The 17,578-nt window shown below is 50.4% G+C and overlaps 7 protein-coding genes across 7 annotated transcripts; 2 read left to right on the plus strand and 5 right to left on the minus strand.

Annotated features, from left to right (window-relative positions):
* Nucleotides 1-186: 186 nt before the first annotated feature.
* JCM6883_004485 (HoxN/HupN/NixA family nickel/cobalt transporter) lies at nucleotides 187-2,392 on the minus strand (the record flags this gene model as incomplete). Its single annotated transcript, XM_076632488.1, has 12 exons — nucleotides 187-320; nucleotides 397-438; nucleotides 498-556; nucleotides 630-1,022; nucleotides 1,091-1,143; nucleotides 1,226-1,456; nucleotides 1,523-1,575; nucleotides 1,640-1,675; nucleotides 1,746-1,810; nucleotides 1,873-1,969; nucleotides 2,030-2,053; nucleotides 2,116-2,392. 12 exons carry the CDS (start codon nucleotides 2,390-2,392, stop codon nucleotides 187-189), a joined length of 1,464 nt encoding a protein of 487 aa, XP_076487460.1.
* Nucleotides 2,393-2,580: 188 nt separating this feature from the next.
* On the minus strand, nucleotides 2,581-3,639 carry JCM6883_004486 (uncharacterized protein; the record flags this gene model as incomplete). The annotated part of the gene is made up of 1 exon (XM_076632489.1): nucleotides 2,581-3,639. The coding sequence occupies one exon, from the start codon at nucleotides 3,637-3,639 to the stop codon at nucleotides 2,581-2,583; it is 1,059 nt and encodes a 352-aa protein (XP_076487461.1).
* A 404-nt stretch (nucleotides 3,640-4,043) lies between these two features.
* On the minus strand, nucleotides 4,044-6,551 carry JCM6883_004487 (uncharacterized protein; the record flags this gene model as incomplete). The annotated part of the gene is made up of 5 exons (XM_076632490.1): nucleotides 4,044-4,268; nucleotides 4,343-4,475; nucleotides 5,852-6,011; nucleotides 6,104-6,237; nucleotides 6,301-6,551. 5 exons carry the CDS (start codon nucleotides 6,549-6,551, stop codon nucleotides 4,044-4,046), a joined length of 903 nt encoding a protein of 300 aa, XP_076487462.1.
* Nucleotides 6,552-6,942: 391 nt separating this feature from the next.
* JCM6883_004488 (uncharacterized protein) lies at nucleotides 6,943-8,013 on the minus strand (the record flags this gene model as incomplete). The annotated part of the gene is made up of 4 exons (XM_076632491.1): nucleotides 6,943-7,203; nucleotides 7,270-7,460; nucleotides 7,547-7,686; nucleotides 7,769-8,013. The coding sequence occupies 4 exons, from the start codon at nucleotides 8,011-8,013 to the stop codon at nucleotides 6,943-6,945; spliced, it is 837 nt and encodes a 278-aa protein (XP_076487463.1).
* A 489-nt stretch (nucleotides 8,014-8,502) lies between these two features.
* JCM6883_004489 (aurora family serine/threonine-protein kinase) lies at nucleotides 8,503-10,316 on the minus strand (the record flags this gene model as incomplete). The annotated part of the gene is made up of 7 exons (XM_076632492.1): nucleotides 8,503-8,601; nucleotides 8,676-8,755; nucleotides 8,834-9,137; nucleotides 9,243-9,381; nucleotides 9,475-9,681; nucleotides 9,760-10,115; nucleotides 10,194-10,316. 7 exons carry the CDS (start codon nucleotides 10,314-10,316, stop codon nucleotides 8,503-8,505), a joined length of 1,308 nt encoding a protein of 435 aa, XP_076487464.1.
* A 106-nt stretch (nucleotides 10,317-10,422) lies between these two features.
* On the plus strand, nucleotides 10,423-11,539 carry JCM6883_004490 (uncharacterized protein; the record flags this gene model as incomplete). Its single annotated transcript, XM_076632493.1, has 2 exons — nucleotides 10,423-11,057; nucleotides 11,131-11,539. 2 exons carry the CDS (start codon nucleotides 10,423-10,425, stop codon nucleotides 11,537-11,539), a joined length of 1,044 nt encoding a protein of 347 aa, XP_076487465.1.
* A 547-nt stretch (nucleotides 11,540-12,086) lies between these two features.
* On the plus strand, nucleotides 12,087-17,457 carry BFR1 (Bfr1p; the record flags this gene model as incomplete). The annotated part of the gene is made up of 13 exons (XM_076632494.1): nucleotides 12,087-12,227; nucleotides 12,292-12,337; nucleotides 12,411-12,457; nucleotides 12,521-12,697; nucleotides 12,775-12,845; nucleotides 12,918-13,216; nucleotides 13,298-13,375; nucleotides 13,442-14,037; nucleotides 14,125-14,378; nucleotides 14,708-15,588; nucleotides 15,661-16,300; nucleotides 16,368-16,713; nucleotides 16,792-17,457. 13 exons carry the CDS (start codon nucleotides 12,087-12,089, stop codon nucleotides 17,455-17,457), a joined length of 4,242 nt encoding a protein of 1,413 aa, XP_076487466.1.
* Nucleotides 17,458-17,578: the final 121 nt, after the last annotated feature.

Consider the following 17,578-nt stretch of genomic DNA (forward strand, 5'->3'; position numbering starts at 1 on the left):
GACTCTGTTCCGGTGGTCTTGGAACCCAGCGCGAAAGGCTCGTTTGCGAATATCGATATCCCTTTTTTGCAGTCCGTTATTTGTTTTTACCCCAAGCGATAACCTTAGTCTAAGTCTAGTCTACCCATCCAGAGCAATACCCAATACTATGTCTATAAACACCCCGAGAGACCCAGTCAACCGTGTCTATTCTTCCGAGCTCGTGATTTGCTCTTGCTGCTTTAGTTTCCGAGCTTTTCGATTCCTCCACCAATTCGCGATAGCCCATCCACCAAAGACACAGACGAAGATACCTACCACTCCGGCGCCGAGGTATCCCGCTGTGAGTGCAACAAAAACAGGCAAGAAGATCAGTTGAGTTCGCATCGACAGGAGAGGAGAGGAGAGGGGACGAACAGTTATCGTTGATCGCAGCCCAGAATCTCCACCATTGACCAGCTACACGTCGAGAGGCGAGTCAGTAGCGAGCCCATTAGAGGGGAACGGACGAGACTCACAAAGTCCCGGATCGTTTTCCGCCTGTTCTGAACATTTCTTACATTCCTCCAACGCGAGCCTGCATCAAATACGACATCGTCAATTCTTCTTCGGTATATACCGACCGGGTAGACATCATCGAAAGAACTGACCCCATGAATTCCGTTATCGAAATCAATAAAGCCACTACGATCGAAATGACCGTTAAAACTACGCTCATACTCAATAACTTATCCTGATCTTGCGCCATGATCAACCTCATTTCTTTCTCATCGTTCAAGAGTTGAAGTTTATCTTGACGTTTTTCCCAAATTGAGGGAATCCCAAACCGTTTCTTCTTCCACCATCTCGTGCGTGGACCCTCTGACGCGGCTTGAGAACGAGCGTGAGAACGAGCAGGGACAGTGTAGGCGGATAACATGAAGACCGAATCGATCGAGTCGACCGCGGACATTCCTGCGGTGAAGAGGAAAGGGAGGAGAATGATTTGACCGGGAGAAACGTCGTGTCGACCTGAGGCGAGAGCTGAGACTCCGAGTAACGAGCTATACGACCATTCGGACTCAGTGAGCGGAAGGGAAGGGAAGGGAGAGGAGAGAGGGAGAAGACGGACATTTCGGATGCAGTGTCGAATCCCATTCCGAATAAGACTCCAACGGGATACATCTACGTCGTCAACGGCCCGATTCACTCTCGCCCGTAAGCAACGATGAGACGATAGAAGAGAGTGTATGGACGTCCGACGTACCTTCCAAGGTCGATCAATCAGTTTGAAAATCGGTCGACCGATTCGTGCGAAACAAGTTGTCGCGGGTAGTCCTTCGACGATGTTCCCATCTTCTCTTCGGTTCTCGTTGAGTGACATGGACTTCTCGAGATCGGGTAGAGGAGTCGTCGAAGGTTCGTCGGTAGTCGCTTTCTTTTCGGAGAAATCGGGTTCTTCGACGACGACGGAGGAGGCGGCTAGTCGAGCTTGTTTCTAGATCATCTCAAGTTGAGTTTAGTGTGGGACAAAGAGAGATTGAACGGAGAGACTGAAGCTCACCCGTCGTTTTGCCAGTCGAAGAGTTTGCCAAAGCACGATCGAGTTGATCACACCTGTTGGAAGACGGCTCGAACTCAGCCAGACTTCCTACGGCTGCTGATCGAGGGAGAATCTCACCTAGGATGAAGAGGAACGAGGCTGAAACGGAAACGCCTGTTCGAGAAATGACGCCTTTATCAGTTTTTCCGTAGGAAATGTTGCGATTCTGGCGCTCTCGACGAACCGATCAGACCCCCAATCTCACTGATCTGAGGCAGCTTGTCGATTGCCGATACCGCGACGATGATTCTGTCTCACCATGGCGAGGTCAGCCTGGCAAACGAAGGAGAAAGGGAAAAATGAAAACTCACGCGATAGTCATTGCGATAACGATTGTTGAATGACCCAGCGAGAAGAACAAACCGACTGTAACGGGTAATTTACCCATCGAGACCATATTCCTTGTCACTATTGATCCTCGTCCAAGATCAGCTTTGCGAAACAGAGTCGAGAAAGCGAGAGTTTTACCATTATCTATCGCGACGATATGATCTGACGGCCACTTCGCCTTTAGCTTACCCCTAAGGTCTCATAGAGAGTGTAGAGTAGCTCACCGAAATCCAACCCGTGCCTCAAGCCGAACGTCCAAGCGAGCAACGCCAGAGATACCACTCCTCTCTTATCCTTATGCGGAGCGAATGTCGCGACCGTCGCGATCCAGAGTACTACGTTCGCAATGAATTCACCGAGGAGGAGGGCGACGGAACGACCAAAGAGCGTGAGACGATAGGGAAATGAGATCGAGAGGGAAGAAGTGGGGAGATAACGTGAGAAGAGAGAGGGCTTGACGGGTGCCAGGACTGCAGGTGTCACATCATCTTCTGTTGCCATTGATCGGAACTGAGTCGGAAGAGATCGAGGCGAGAGAGAAGGAGAGAGATACTCAATGAACTCTAATCTTTTTTTTTTCATCGCCAAGATTCGTTCGAGGCGGATTTAGCGGACAGGGACTTCTCGCACGAATGAACAGCTGAACAAGAAAGGTATTACAAGCAACAAAGTATTCGAGATCGAGAGCTCTAGCGATTCATGTAACTGATCCAAGCTTTCCTTTCCTCCTGTTCTCTCTTTCTCGTTCTCTCCATTCCTCTCTCTCCTTTCCCTCTGCGATCCCTCTCCGCTCGCTCTGCTTCCCTCCTTTCATCCTCCAGTTCTTTCCGAGTCTTCTTCCAATTCGCTTTCCTCCTATCTTCTAGTCCTAACCCCTTGCGATCGAACTTCTCGATCGCTTTCAACGGAACTTTCAATCCTCCCGAGAGACCCAACGTCTCGCCTTCTTTCCATCCTTGTTTCGAGAGTAATCGATAGCCGAAGTTCGTTTCGGGTAGTGCGTAGTACGTAGGGGGAACGACAAGGGGGGAGGAGGAATCGCCGAGGAGTTCATGGATAAGGAGTGGTTTCAAACGTTTCTTTTTCGATGGTGCTGGGGCTCGAGGGATTGACTCAGGGAGGTTGGTGAGGGGGTCCAAAATGATCACGTCGTCGTCATCGGAAAGAGGTTCGTCGGCGTCGCTGAGGGGTTCTTCTGGTTCAGAATCTGAGGAAAGAACGATATCTGGTTCTCTTCGCGAGCTCGAAGTCGAAAGGGGAGGTATCGTCTTCGGCGGTGGAGTCGATCGAGCACGTTTGAGGATAGGTTTTGACGAAGAGGAAGCTGTACTGGTCGCAGGCTTTGAACGAATCGAGACAATTCCGGCGTAAAGCGATTTTACTTCGTTTCCCGACAACTCCTTCCTCCTGTTTCCCGGCGCTTCCTCCTCCTTGACTTCGTCCTGGTCTAAAGCTCTCTCCTTTCCCTTGTCCTCCCTCTTCACGTCGAGCTCTTCGGTATTGTCTCCTCCTAATAAGCCGCCCCTGACGAATCTCACCGCTCCCTTCCTAAAAGTCGTAGGTCCATACGGTGTAAATTCGTCATCTGCGTATAAACCTCTGGAGGCTGAACCGAGTCCTGCTCGCCGAGAAGTCGAGGAGGAGGAAGGGTTGTGAGTCGAGAGATCTTCTTGGAGGACGGTCGAGAGGGCGCGGATGTCAGAGTCGGTAGAGTTGTACGAGAAGATGAAACCGGTAGGAGGGTTCATAGGCTAGTTTAGGAGAGGCGAGTGAATAGATCGGTGACGAAAGAGAGGTTTGGAGGTTTCTCTCGTTTCCATCTATGTCGAATGGTTGGAATCGCCCTACGAGCGCTCGGAAGGTCTAGAAACAATGTACATCCTGCTCCCACCACACGACATACGTACCCAGGCCGTTCAGCTCCGGCTCAACTCTCGCTCAGACTTGATCTCGACTCGCTCTGCTTCGTCTCCTTCAGCAATAGGAGGCAGCTAACGAGGTACCACAGTCATGAAGAGTCAAGAGTCGAATTGTAGGACGATAATTTAGCATTCCGCGCCAGCCAAAACTCTCCCTTCAACCTCTTTCCTGTCCCGTCCCATCTTCCTCGGCTCTCCCCTTCCCGTTCGACCCTCGACCGCGTGACCGACCGCTAAAGACGCCTCGCACGTCTGTGTACTTCCTCAATTGCTCCATCTGGTGAGATCCCGGTACTCGAAGCCGACTCAGGCGAACTCGAATCCCTCGGGTCTTGATGATGTGCCGCCGAGGGGATCGTGACTGTCGGACGACGGGAAGATCCTCCTCCTCCGATCGAAGAAGTCCTTGAACGGCGTCCAGTTAAGGGAACGAGATCAGAGTTGAGATTGTCGACGCTCTGCGTTTCAGGACGGAAAGTAATCTTTTCAGCGACAGGTTATGGAAAGATCGAGACAATTCGGTTGTACGTACAGATCGAGGGTGTAGAGCTCCGAGAACAGGCTGACGAGCTCGACGTTCAGCGTAGGTCCCGTCGTCAGGCGGTAAAGCTTGCAATTCATGGTCGTCGTTTCGATGCCAGAACTCGTAGCGGTAATCATCAATCCTTGATTGTACGATGAGATTAAACGAGCTGTACAAACTGCTCGTTCGGGGCGGGAACAGGATCCAAGTCAGCAACAGTTGTCACGAGATGAAAGAGAAACGCAGGGCTCACGGACACCGAAGAAGACTGAATAAATGATCAACAGGGTGACTCTCGTTTGTACCGAGAACCTGCTTTCCTTCACTAGACTGAGCGGGTTGCTTCCACTGAGGTCGAAATCGGCGTAACCGAATACCAAGGTCCCTACTCCCAGAGCGCTGTCGCCTCGAACGCATCAAACGGTTTCCCTATCAGTACGTCTCACTATATTTGAATGAGAGGGGAAGCTTACAACAAGGCGAAGAACAGGTCAAATGGGATCGATTGTTTTCGGTCCCATGCGCAGCCGAACCAGACATGGAACGCGGAGACCAGCGTTGGCCCGATGACAGGTACCCACGACAAGATACCTCCCAGGACGACTCGAGTGATAGGGTAACGAGGGTCGAGGAACCGCTTCCAGGACGTTTCACGCTGCCAATAAGGGCGCGAGCTCGAGCTCGTTCCGCTCCGCGAACCTTGTGAACGACGAGGCATGTCGAAGGGCAATCTAGTGCGATCGGTCGACGAAAAAGACCCGAGATGGAAGGAGGAAAGGAAGTGTGGACGAACGACGACTGGAAAAATGAATAAAAAAGCAGACGCCTCGCTCCGGATCCTTCCCGCGGAGAGGGGATCTTTACGCCCACGCGAAGACAACGAGAACGAGAGGCTTAGACTCTGTGGGCCACTGGGTGCAAGCTCGAGTCGCTCGGACAGAGTGGGTAGACAATGACATGGAGGAGAACGAAAATAGAGGTGAGGTTTTTCCAGGGAACTTTGCGCGAGAGTGTCGTTGACAAGCTTGAACAGAAACAAAAAGATTCGGAAGAAAGATCAGGGTAGGACCCGCTAGGCAAGAAGCGACACAAGGGTAACAACGCTGAGTTTGACGAGTCTCGTTTTGCCCTCCTCATTCGTTCGTCCCACCAATTCTATCGCCTTGACCTCGTCCCCGATGGTCCTGCTTCAGAGCTCCCGTACCTTCCATAGTCGCTCGTTCTTCTGTGAACTCTCGGAATTGGCGCTTGTGGTGAAATGGCAGAACTCGATCCCGACGAAGAAGAGTCGTTTGGAGAACCCGTCTGCTGGAACGTTTCAGCTGGAATCGTGATTGGGTCCAGCTGCCTTTGGTGGGATCGGATGGAAGACCTGGAGGAGGCGGAGCGGATGAGATGAGTTTGATCCGGATCTTCTTCCTGTGGAGGAAAAACGGGTTAGCGAAAGAGCGCATGATCAAGGGTGAACACCTTACCTCGCTCGTGACCGTATCATTGCCGTTCTGATTCGAGACTGACCCGATGGAGGCCCTTCTTCGTCTGCCGTAAGCTTCATCGTCGGGAGGAGGAGGTCGATTGGTAGTCGCTCTGTCCGGCAGCTCGATCTGTTGTCCGTTTTGGTCCGACTGTAATTCGTGAAGATATTCTCGACGTCTCTTGTAGAGCCATACCCAGCAGACTGGTCCCACGAAAAGCCAGAATCGTCAGTCAGTCGAGGTTGAAAGAGCTCAAGTCGCGAAAAGATGGAAACCAGATGGGACGAGAACTCACAAGAGGTACTCGTGAGACAGTAGAGCACGACAGCCATTACGAGTGTCCTCGTTTCGATACGACCTCGACTGACGATTTCACCGTTTTCGAACCAAGCTCCTTTGAAGTACATGAAAACGATAGGTCCTACGAAACTGCGAGAGAGCGAGTATGTTGATTAGTTGAATGTATACATGAGTTCGAGAGTCTGTACTCACACAGCTCCTGCTGCAATCGATTGAACGAGTTTCTTTCCTCGAGCAGGTCCAAAGTAGAATCCGAACAAGAAGACCAGGACCGGACCTAGGAATGGTAGCATTGCGATAGCGAGTCCGAGACCGTATCGAGTCGTTGGGTGTCGAGGATCCAAGTAGCGCTTCCAGGTCGTCTCGTGCCTCCAGTACGGAAGAGGAGTTGAGCTTTCTTCGGAAAGTTGAACTCGAGAGCGAATCGAGGGGCGGCGAGGCATGTCGTCCAGCTGAGAAAGACGAGGAGCGATGAAGGGGTAAAGGGAGAGAGAGCGCCGAACGAGGGCGAGATCAGAACTTGATTCCGACTTTGACGATCCGTGCGCGAACGGGAGACGGGATCGCTGTCTCCTCTCCAGTCGTCCGCGGAGGCGAGGATCGAGCAGTGAGCGTGGAGAGAGGGCGAAAAGAACTCATTGTCAATAGGTGGCGAGCCAACGACGAGGAACTTGAGACGAAATCGGAGAACTTTTGCCTCGTTCCAGACGAGCTAAGGAGTGCAAGATAAATTGGAGATACGATAAGTACGGGAGAAGAGTAGAATTGAGAGACGAGAGCGTCTCGAAGCCTGAAGAATGAGGTAAGTCTCGACTACTTTTGTTCCTAATCACCCTATCGTCTCCACGGCCATCTCGAAGATCCAGCTCCGGAGCGCCTATCTCCTCTTCGATGAACCGCTGGGACTTGGTCGTCGAGAGGAGAGATACTAGAATTCGATCCTTCCGAGGAAACTGGCGAATCTTGCGACCGTTGGAACGTCTGCGATGGAATCGTGATTGGTTCTGGCTGACGACTCTGTCGGCGAGATTGACTGCTGGATCTCCTGCTACCGATTGCCAACCCGAAACGAGTCGAAGGAGGTCGTTGTTCTTCCTGTAAGACGGAAGAGGAGCATCAAGTCAGCTTGAAAAGTGGAAGCGAGTAGAGGAAACACCTTACTTCGCTCGTGACGATATCGTCGCCGTCGTGAATCGACGCTGACCTCCTTCGAGTTGCCGTGTCGCATGATCGAGATCTGTTCCTACCAGTCGACGTTCTCGTTGCCAATTCGATCCCTTCTTCACCGTATTGTTCCGGATGTAACTCTTCATTGTGATCATGCCACTTCATCAAGAGCCAGAAACAGCAAACTGTATCGTTGAAGCGAAAGAACCAAGAAATCAATCAGTTCTCGAGACTTTTCACAGAGAGAGAGAGAGAGCAACTTGGGACTCACTCGCAATACTCGCGAGCCAGTAGAAGAAAGTAGCTCCTACGAGGAATTCACTACCGAAGTAACCTCGATTGACGAACCACCACGTCTCTAAACTGAAGTAACCTCCATACAGATTCATGAGAACTAGGGGAACGACGAAACTGCTCAAAAACGAAACAAACCCGCAATCAGCCCATTGATGTAACGTTACAGGTTGATCTGAGGTTCGACTAAGCGACTCACAGTGCTCCAATGATGGTAGGTAAGACGAGTTTCGACCCACGAAGGTAACCGAAATAAAAACCGAACAAGAAGACGATGATTGGACCGAAGAACGGGATACCAGAGATGAGACATCCGGGAGTGAAGCGAGAGTTCCATGGTGGGAAGTGAGGTTCCGAGTGAAGGTTAGGTGCTTCTAAGTGAGGGGCTTCCTCGTCTTCGAGTCGATGGAAACTCCTTGATCGTGTTCGGCGAGGCATGGGCATGATCTTGGCTGTTACTGTTTCGAGTCCGAGAGAGGAGAGAAGAAGGAGAGAGAGAGAGCCGAACGCAAGAAGGGATCAAAACGTTGATCGAATAAGAAGAGGATCGTGCGCGAACAGCTGTGAATAGAGACTTTGAAAGTACGGGCTTCGTGCTTCGTCTTTTCTCCTGTCCGAGATCCCGGCGTCCAGCGATGTCCGAGTCACGACGGAATGGGCGACCACGGTGAGTAGCAAGAGGTTCAATAAAGCGGAGTTACATACAAGTCAGAAAAGTTTGACAAAGGACCAACAAGCTTGAGCTCCAGTTGTTGAAGGAGACACGGAGAGAGTGAGCAAGGTCGAAGAAGAGAAGGAAAAGAAGAATATGTTATGGTAAAGAGTCGAAAAACGAAATGAAAACGAAAAAGTGCGAGTTGTAGAGGTGGGTTTGATCGTCGAGAGAGGAAATCGGTACGACGGCAATCGAGAAAGGTCGTCCAGAAGGTTCTCCTATTGAGCCGAACTAGTCCGTTTCTCATATTTCTTGATCCAAGGATGTACCGCGACATCTTTCAACGGTAATCGATCTTCCGGTTTATACCTCAATAGCTACATCACGCACTCTTCTCATCAGCTCTGTCTTAAAAGATTTCGTGAGGATAAGAAAGAGAGAGTGAATGTACTTTTCGAATCAAATCTGCCGCTTCGGGGGAAACCGTCGCTGGAATCGTGTAATCTAGTTTACAAATCTTTTTATACGTAGCTGCCAACTCATGATCCTTCCACACATCAGCCTTCTACTCAAAAGCGCACAGATGTGGAAGAGGAGCCAAAGACTGACCAGCATGACCACTCAAATCCTCAAACGGAGGACTTCCAACCAAAAACTCATAAGTCAAAACTCCCAAAGCCCACAAATCGACCTTATCCGTATGTTCCTTCGATTCGATCATTTCTGGTGGTAGATAGTCGAGAGTTCCACAGAGGGTGTTTCGACGATTACCAGGGGCGTGAACGGACCATCCGAAATCCCCGATTTTCAGTTCTCCGTTGACTCCGATGAGGAGGTTCTCGGGCTTGATGTCTCGGTGGATTACGTGTTTCGCGTGAAGGTAGATGAGGGCATCGGTCATTTGAGCGATGTACTGCAGGAGCGATCAAGCAAGCGTCGTTTGAGGGAAGAGTCAGCTCGATTCGTCGAAAAGTGACTCAGGGAGGAGGAAAGGAAGGAGATGCAGAGAGAGACTTACACGACTACTCCTCTTCTCACTGAAACGATGAACCCTCGATAATTGTTTATACAATTCTCCCTTTCCAGCGAATTCCAGAATCAAAAAGATCCTTTTCTCATCATGGAAGTACCCATGTAACCTCAAGATGTTCTCATGTCTGTCATCCCTCAACATCCTCATCAGTCACTCGTTCCTTTGTCTCCCCATCCCATCCGAGAGGGAGGGAGGGAGAAAGCGGGGGAGAACTCACGCGAGGTGGGATTGAATCTCAATTTCCCTCCTAACCTGTTTCTCGACCTTATTCTTGACAATCTCCTCCTTGAACAAACACTTCAACGCGACGATATACTTCGGTTCCGTCTTTGTTCTCGCCATGTAAACTCTTCCGAATTTCCCTTTCCCGAGTGGTCGACCGATCTCAAAGGAGGAGAGAGTGAACGGGGAAGTGGCACGATGCCTACTCGCTCGCAAAGTATGAGGTCAGTAGGAAAAGTAGGGAGGTGGGAGGGAGAGGAGAGAGAGAGAGAAGACGTACAGCCCAGCGGAAGAAGAATCGAGCGCGAGAAGTTTCGCGATTTCACCTTTTGGGGCTTCCGCTTTATTCTTTTCGTCCCTTTCGAATCCTCCATCATAAGTACCGATATCGTTTCCCCCTGAAGGAGCTGCTGTTGTTGTTGTTGTTGTTGTGGGAGGTTTGACGGGAGCGCGAAGAGCCGAAGTTGTCGACGAGGAAGAGTTTGAGGCAGCAGAGGAAGGAGGTGGTCGAGAGGAAGTAGAGCCTTGGTATTTCGAAACTAGTCCACCGGTAGTAGAAGGTGCCGAGGTGTTGACGGTAGAAGAGAGTTTGGAAGAATGAATGTTGGATGATGTAGAACTTCTGATCGGGGCGAGCTGGACTCATTCGAAGCGACCACTCATGTCAGTCGAGACCCTCTAGGAGTCTGCGAGTGCGCGTATAGAATGAGTTACCTTTGACGAAGTGGTTTGTTGTTTTCGATTTGTTGAATCATTCTCATTCGTCCCATGCGCGAGCGATAATCGATCGAGTTGGTTCTCGAGTGTAGAGCCTGTATGTAATACTCTAGAAGCCATCCCGGCTTGTACCTAGTCGGAGGTGGATCGAGGAGGAGTGAAGAGTTCGGGAGAGAAAGTTCAAATTCCTCGAAGCTCTCTCTCTGAACTCGATCAAACTTCGGCAATGTGGCCATTCACATCCTCGACTACGACGAATGAAGAAGCGCCCCCATCAGCATGTCCAGTAGATCACGATACACGAACCAAGTGGCTTCAAGATCAAAACTCCTCTCCCTCTTCCTCTCCTTCTCCACGAAGACCAGCTCCACCTGAACACAGGTTATCAGAAGAACGAGAAGTATCCTCCATTCCACGATGGCTACCTCCCTCCTCCGGTTCTTCCTCCAGTCCTCCTTCTCCTGAACCCTCTCCCTCTTCTTCTTCTTCGGTATCCGTTCCACCCTCTTCCTGTCCCGCCCATGATCCTTCCTTCCAGTCCCAATCCCAACCCTCCACACCTCCCCTCAACTCCGCCGAGAAAGCCGCAATTCTCCCCTCCGAATCCAACTGGGTTTACCCCTCCCCTTCTTCGTTCTACCGAGCCCTTTCCGCAAAGAACCGGTCCCCAAATCCTGCCGATATGGACATTGTAGTCCCGATCCATAACGCCGTCAACGAGAGAGTGTGGCAACAAGTTTTGGAGTGGGAGAGGAATGCGATGGGGTTGAAGGAAGGGGAGGAAACGGGGGTTAGGTTGGTTAGTTTCATGGGGAGACCAAAGGAAATGAGTCCGAGGGCGAGATGGAAGAGCTTGATTGGGTAAGCCGAAATCGTCTTGCTTCAATTTCCGCAGACGAAAGGAAAACTGAGACGACAATGCGGGTTTCTGCAGGTATACGGCTCCGTTCGATCGACACGACTGGATCATTGACCGACCAGTGCACCCTCCCTCTACCTCCTCTGCTCCATCTGAAGATCCCTCCTCCTCGTCGACGACATCACCCGAATCGATTCGAGTTCGATACGTAATCGATTTCTATACCGGTCGAGGTGCAAACCTCCTCTCCCAACTTCCTCCAGCTCCTTCTGCCTCCACCTCCTCCGCTTCGTCAGGCTCCTCCCCAACAGCAACCGGAACAACATCAAAGAAGGAAGAGGGACCAGAGTCGGTAATGAAGATGATGCCTAATTTAGCATTCTTTATCGATTGTAGACCTGCTTTGGATGGTTGGGAAGGGGTTAGGATGAGGTTTAAAAAGTACTGGGGGATCGGAGAGGAAGGAGCGACAAGGAGGTCGTAGCGTCGGACTCTCGGGCGCAGGGACGAAAGACAGAGCGAAGGACGGGAGAGGAATCTGATTCCAGGTCAGAGACGGAAACATGGTTCATCTTTCGAGATTCTGGACTGGAGAAGCTGGAATGAGTCACCACTCACGCATTGCATCAACTTCACGGAGGGTGACAAAGAGTGACTTTGTGAGGTGTAAAGCTCGAAATTTTGACGAATTCGAGCTTTCTTTCGCCTTCTAGTCGCAGCGCGACTTCGTCTCTATTTTCGACGGTCGACGCACTCGTAGCTACTGTCACAGCTTCAGCGAGATCGTTGGACTGTTCGAGCATGCGAAGAGAGCACCGAAAATGTCGCGAACTCAGTTTTCGATTTTCGATTCTTCTATCGCTCGCCCTGCTCGATTTATCTCTACACCCTGTACCTCGTTTGAGCGTTTCATAGCTCTGCAGCACTCACTCTTCATCCTCCTCGAATTTCTTTTCACAACACGTGGAACTCCCCTCATCTCTGAATCCTTCTCCCTTTCTCCCTCCCTCTTCCCCACTCAACACACGAACATGGCTATCCCCGGTGCCGGTCCTCTCCCTCAACCTTCGAAGAAAGCCCTCGCAGCTCAAAAGAAAGCGGCCGCGAGTCTTTCTCTCAACAAAAAAGGTCAAGATCCGGCGGCTACTGTTGTCGATGTACCGAAACAAAAGGTACGTCTCCTAGCCTCTGTAGTCAGTGCGATTAGGCTGACTGTACTGGTTGCGACGCGTACAGGATGAGGGATCGAGTGGACGTCCGAATAAAGCGGAGTACGATCAAGGTGCGCTATTTCTCTTCCTCATTAGCTCTCTAGTGCGATTGTGAGAACTGACGAGTGGTGACTGTCCGTATAGAGCAAGATTCCCTTCGTTCCCAGATCGATTCCCTTCAAACCAAACTCGTTCCGTCCTTTCCCCCTCTCTCCGCTCCCTCTCTCGCTAACCCTTTCGAAACGTGTGAGTAGAACGACTTGAAGAACAAGATTCAAAACAGTTCTCTCAAAGGCGGACCGAACCATGAACGCAAGATTGAATTGAGGAAACAATTGGACGAATTGAGGAACGAGCAAGGGAAAGTTCGGGGAGGGAGGGGGAAGACGGTCGAACAATTGGGAACGATGCAAGAAGGATTGAAGAAAAAGGTACGTGTTCTTTCCCACTCGAACGAGAGGAGAGGAAGAAGGGAGGGAGCTGATGAGAGAGAGGGATGGGAGAGTAGATTGCGGAATTACAGACGGCGAAAGCGAAAGTACCTTATAAGACTGTACAGGATGTCGATAACCAAATCAAGTCAGTTGACTTCCGATGCTTCACTCTTTGTCATTCCAATCACTGAGGCGTCGTTGGTGGACCGGCGAGTAGGTCACTCGATCGACAAGTCGAATCAGGAACGATGAAACTCGTCGACGAGAAGAAAGCACTTTCTGAAATCTCTTCCCTTCGCAAATCCCGCAAAACCGTCGAAGGGTTCTCTACCCTCCAAGCCTCGATCGATCAGGAGAAGAAGAAGATTGATGAAGTTCGAGCGTTGTTGGATGATCCGGAACAGAAGCGATTGGATGAGAGGTTCAAGGAGACGAAGAAGGAATTGGACGAGGTTAATAAGAGGATGGATGAACAGAGTAAAGCGAGGGATGGATTGTTTGAGGAGAGGAATGAGAGTAAGTTTCTCTCCCAACTTTCACTTTCATTTTTCAGATTACAGTGGCTCACTCGTCGCTCACTCGTCGGTTTGTGAATAGTCTCTAAAGAACTCGACGAATTGTTTACGAAGAAGAAAGCCTCAGCTCAAGCATTCCGTGAAGCAAACAACAAATACTGTTCCGTCTCCTTTCCTTCTCCCTCTCTCTCCCATTCTCTTCACTGACTCCCCTCTCTCGCTGCAGACGAAAAATTGAATGCCGACCGAGCGAAACGTGACGCCCAACGACGAGAAGAACGTCGCTTACAAGAAGCTTCGAAACGTTCCGAGATCAACGAACGACTGCTCGAAGAAGCCCAAGCTCCCGCATTCGAACGTGAAATCGAGGATTGTAGGAACTTGATCTTGTATTTCCAATCGAGGATCGGTCAAACTCCTACTACTTCCTCAACGGAGAATGCAGCGAATGGAGGAGGATTGGGAGGAAAAAAGGAGGGATTGATGGGAGTACCGAAATTGGAATTGAGGAAAGTTGAGGAAGAATTACCAAAGGGTACTATCGTACGAAAGAAAGGACAGGAAGAAGTCGATGAGACTGGATGGGGAGCTCCGGTCAAGAACAAGAAGAAGCAGAATGGAAACAACAACAAAAATTCTTCCTCTTCTTCGACTTCGACGAACCCCAACCCGACGACTAATGAGGATCAAGTCCTAAACCTCCCCTTCCAGACGTTGGCGGGATTAATGAGTCTCGGAATTACGGCTCCTTTGAAAGTTGGGAATGTGGAAAGGACTATTGAGAATTTGAACCTCAAGAAAAAGTACTTTACCGATAACCAAGTCAGTATCCCTCTCCCTTTCTTTTTATTCCATCCTTCTCTTCGACTCACGGGGAAGGATACTGACTGCGATTTCGAGTGGTTTTAGGATCGAGTAACGAAAGAACGAGTAGCGGCAGTCGAAAAGAAAATCGAACAAGCCGAATCATCCGCCAACGGAGGAGGCTCGAAGTCGAACGGCGCAGCAGCTTCGACGGAAGTTGAAGCGGTCGCTAGTATCGAACCTGGAAAAGTTGAGGAGGAAGTCAAAGCGGGAGCGGAGGAAGTCGCTGTGCCGGAAAAGGAGCAAGAGAACGAGGAGGGAGAGGGAGAGAAGGAAGTTGAGGAGAAGAAGGATGAAGAGTAAGCAAGGATCTGACTGGGGGCTTAGGAGATAAGCAGCAGCAGAGGAGGAGAGAGGAGAGGGGTTTCGCATCAGTTTCATCATCGATTTTTCGGTTTCGGTTTCGTTTTACGTTCATTCCGTTCATTCTTATCAGTTTTTCTCTCTCTCTCTTGGGGATCGTTTTTCGTTAAAATGTCAAGCTCTCTTGCACTTATCCATTCGGTCCTGACAGAACCTGAGGGTAAGCGGAAAGTTGGAAAGTTGAGCGAAGTTTTCGGATTTCCATTTTGCTCGCAAGCAGTCAGACGGTCGTACGCGCATGCTACTACTTACGTAGTGCTATCAGACCGTTCCAACGATACGTCCAGAATTCGAGAGCGACTCTCGATCAAACGCGAATTCACATCTTTTTCTTCCCTCTCCACCTCTCCGTACCGACACTCGCCTCCCTCGGCTTCAGCACAGCCTCAATGAGCTCCTCCTCGTCCGACTTGGAGATCCTCCCCTCGGCACCCGTCGCAAAGAACCCTTCCCCTCCAAAACCTCGCGTCTCTTCCCGCGCCCGACGCCCTCCTCGAGGTAGGGACGAATTAGCCGCTCCTGCTGCTCCAGTAGTCGCTCGATCAACAACAACAACGGGTCCTAGTAAGATTAGTAGGAAACGCAAGGAAGTCGCTGTGACGGACAAGGAGGAGGAGGAGTCGATCAACAAACGCCTGCCGTCAGATCTACCGGCTTTACCTCCTGTAACGGCTGTACCAATTGCGTCGAGCTCGAAACAGTTCGTACCGAATCTTATACCACCACCAACAGCATCAATCCCGAAACTCGCGCCCGTTTCTTCTTCTTCTGCTCCAACTCGGATTCCCTCGAAATCGAAACTTTCCACTAGTCCTCCTCCTCCTCGTCGATCCTCTACGAACCCGACCATCACTACCGCTTCTACTTCGACGAGTCGTCGTTCCTCTACTCCGAAAGTTGCAACGAAGAAACCATACGTCAAGCCAGCGGCGGGAGGAGATTCAAGTGATGAATTGGATGATTTCTTCAATCGATCGAAAGTGAAAACAAACACTACTACTACTAAGGGAAAGGCAAGAATACCGGGAGGAAGAGTACCCGCAATGGGAGTAACAGGAGGAGGAGGAGCGGGAGGAGGGAGGGTACCGAAGATTAGTTCGGGGAGAAGTTCAGTCACTCCAGGAATTCAAGGTGCAACGAGTCCACGTATGTTCTCTGTTCTCTCCCATTATCACTCGTCCCTCACGCGTGCTAATGGATGAAACGTAAACATCGCAGCGAAACCCCCAATTCGGAAATTCGTTCCCTCCTCCTCTTCCTCGTCCTCTTCCTCCGATTCCGATACTTCGAAATCCTCCTCTGCTCCTGCTCACGCGACGACGAATTATTCATCCGACCACGAACCCATGACAAAAGACTTATCACTCCCTGATTGGGCTCGCGGTAACGGAAAAGCGAGAGCAGGGATGTCTGGGGCCGATTGGGCGAAATTGAAGAAAGGTTTTAGGAAGAATCGGAAGAGACGACGATTGAGTCAAGAAACGGACGAGGAAGCCGAGAAAGCGAAGAAGAGGATGGATGAGGAGGATGGAGAGGGAATGGGGGAGGGAGAGGAAACGGACGATAGTTTGGAAATTGAGGTGACGAGTTTCACGAAAGGGAAAGGGAAAGGGAAAGAAATTGAGAGACCGAAAAGACCTGGGTTGAAGATTTCTCTCGCGGATGAGGATGAGGACGAGGAAGATGAGGAAGAGGACTACGAGGGAGGAGGAGGAAAGAAGGGAAGTTTCGTTGTGAGTGAAGATGAGGACGAAACTCCAGGACCGACACCGAGGAAAGGACTCGTTCCTCCTCTGAAAACGAAGACTCCTTCACCACCGAAGAAGTCAGCGGCGCAGCTGTTACTCGAGACTGCAAGGTCAGTCTTTCCACTCTCCCTTCCTCGGCTTAAACCGCGCTGATTCGAGATTTGAGTGAGTGAACAGAGCTTTAAAAGCTGCTTCTCCCTTGAAATCACCTCAACGCTCAACTACCACCACGACAACCTCAACGACAATCACGATCAATTCATCCCCCTCTTCTTCCTCCAACGACGATACTCTCGACCCTGCACTCGCCGCGATTCGTTCCGGATTGAAATCGAAACGATCCCAAACTCGAGCTCGAGCTCGAGCTCAAGATCCGGATCTCGAAATTCTCGAACCTGTAGCTGGAGTCAAGGATCAGGGGAAAGTTACGGTATTGTTGAGAATGAATTATGATCCTACTCTACCTCAGAACGCAACGGTGAAGAGGATCTATGAAAAGGAGGAAAGGTTCGAATTAGGGATCGTTCGTTTCCTCTCTTTCCCTTCTCCCTTTCCCTTCTCAGTGAGCTGATGAGGAGTCAGTTAACGTGGGTGGACGTAGAATCAATCCTTCTCTCATCTATTCGATCAACTCTCGTCGAAACGCTACTTGAATCGAAACGATCTCGTCATCACGTACCAAAAATCCCAATTATACGATTTCGGTACTCCTTCTTCCCTTCGTCTCTCTTCGGGGGATACAGTCGAAATGAAAGCGTTCACGAGGGAAGTTTGGGAGAAAACAAAGAGGATCGAAAAGGAAAAGAGGGAGAAAGGAATGAATGCGGACGAACAGGAGGAGGAAGAATTAGCGGCGCTTGAACGAGCCGTCTCGATGACGAGAGGTGGTTCTTTACAACCTCCCCCTGGAGCTTCTTCTTCGACACTACAGTCTCAATCTCTCGCTCGCTCAAGATCTCCCTCCGCAACTGCAACTGCGACAACGAGTGCTCAACCTCGTTCACCCGATCACAATCTCTTCCGACTAACGATCAGAGGTTCGAAAACTCAATCGATCGATCTCGCCGTCAAACTCTCTACGACGATGCAAAGTCTCGTCAAAGCTTTTTCGAAACAATTCGGGATTACCGATCGAACGAGAATCGAAAAGATGTGGATCGAGGTCGATGGAGATAGGATGGAACCGACTAGAACTGTGTCGAGTGTCAAGGAAGAGTTCGAGTTTGAAGGGGAAGAGACGGTAGATTTGAAAGATCCAGGAGCTTGAAGAGATTGGCTCGAAGTTTGTTGCGTTTTTCTGATTTTGTGGTCTTTCTCTCCGTTTTTCTGTTCTAGCTCTAGCGACTTCAGTGGGTAATACGCAACGAAGTAAGCTGATAGTTGATTGC

This window comes from Sporobolomyces salmoneus (assembly GCF_050403485.1).
Source record: "Sporobolomyces salmoneus JCM6883 DNA, S_salmoneus_JCM6883_v1_ctg27, whole genome shotgun sequence".
NCBI lineage: Eukaryota > Fungi > Basidiomycota > Microbotryomycetes > Sporidiobolales > Sporidiobolaceae > Sporobolomyces > Sporobolomyces salmoneus.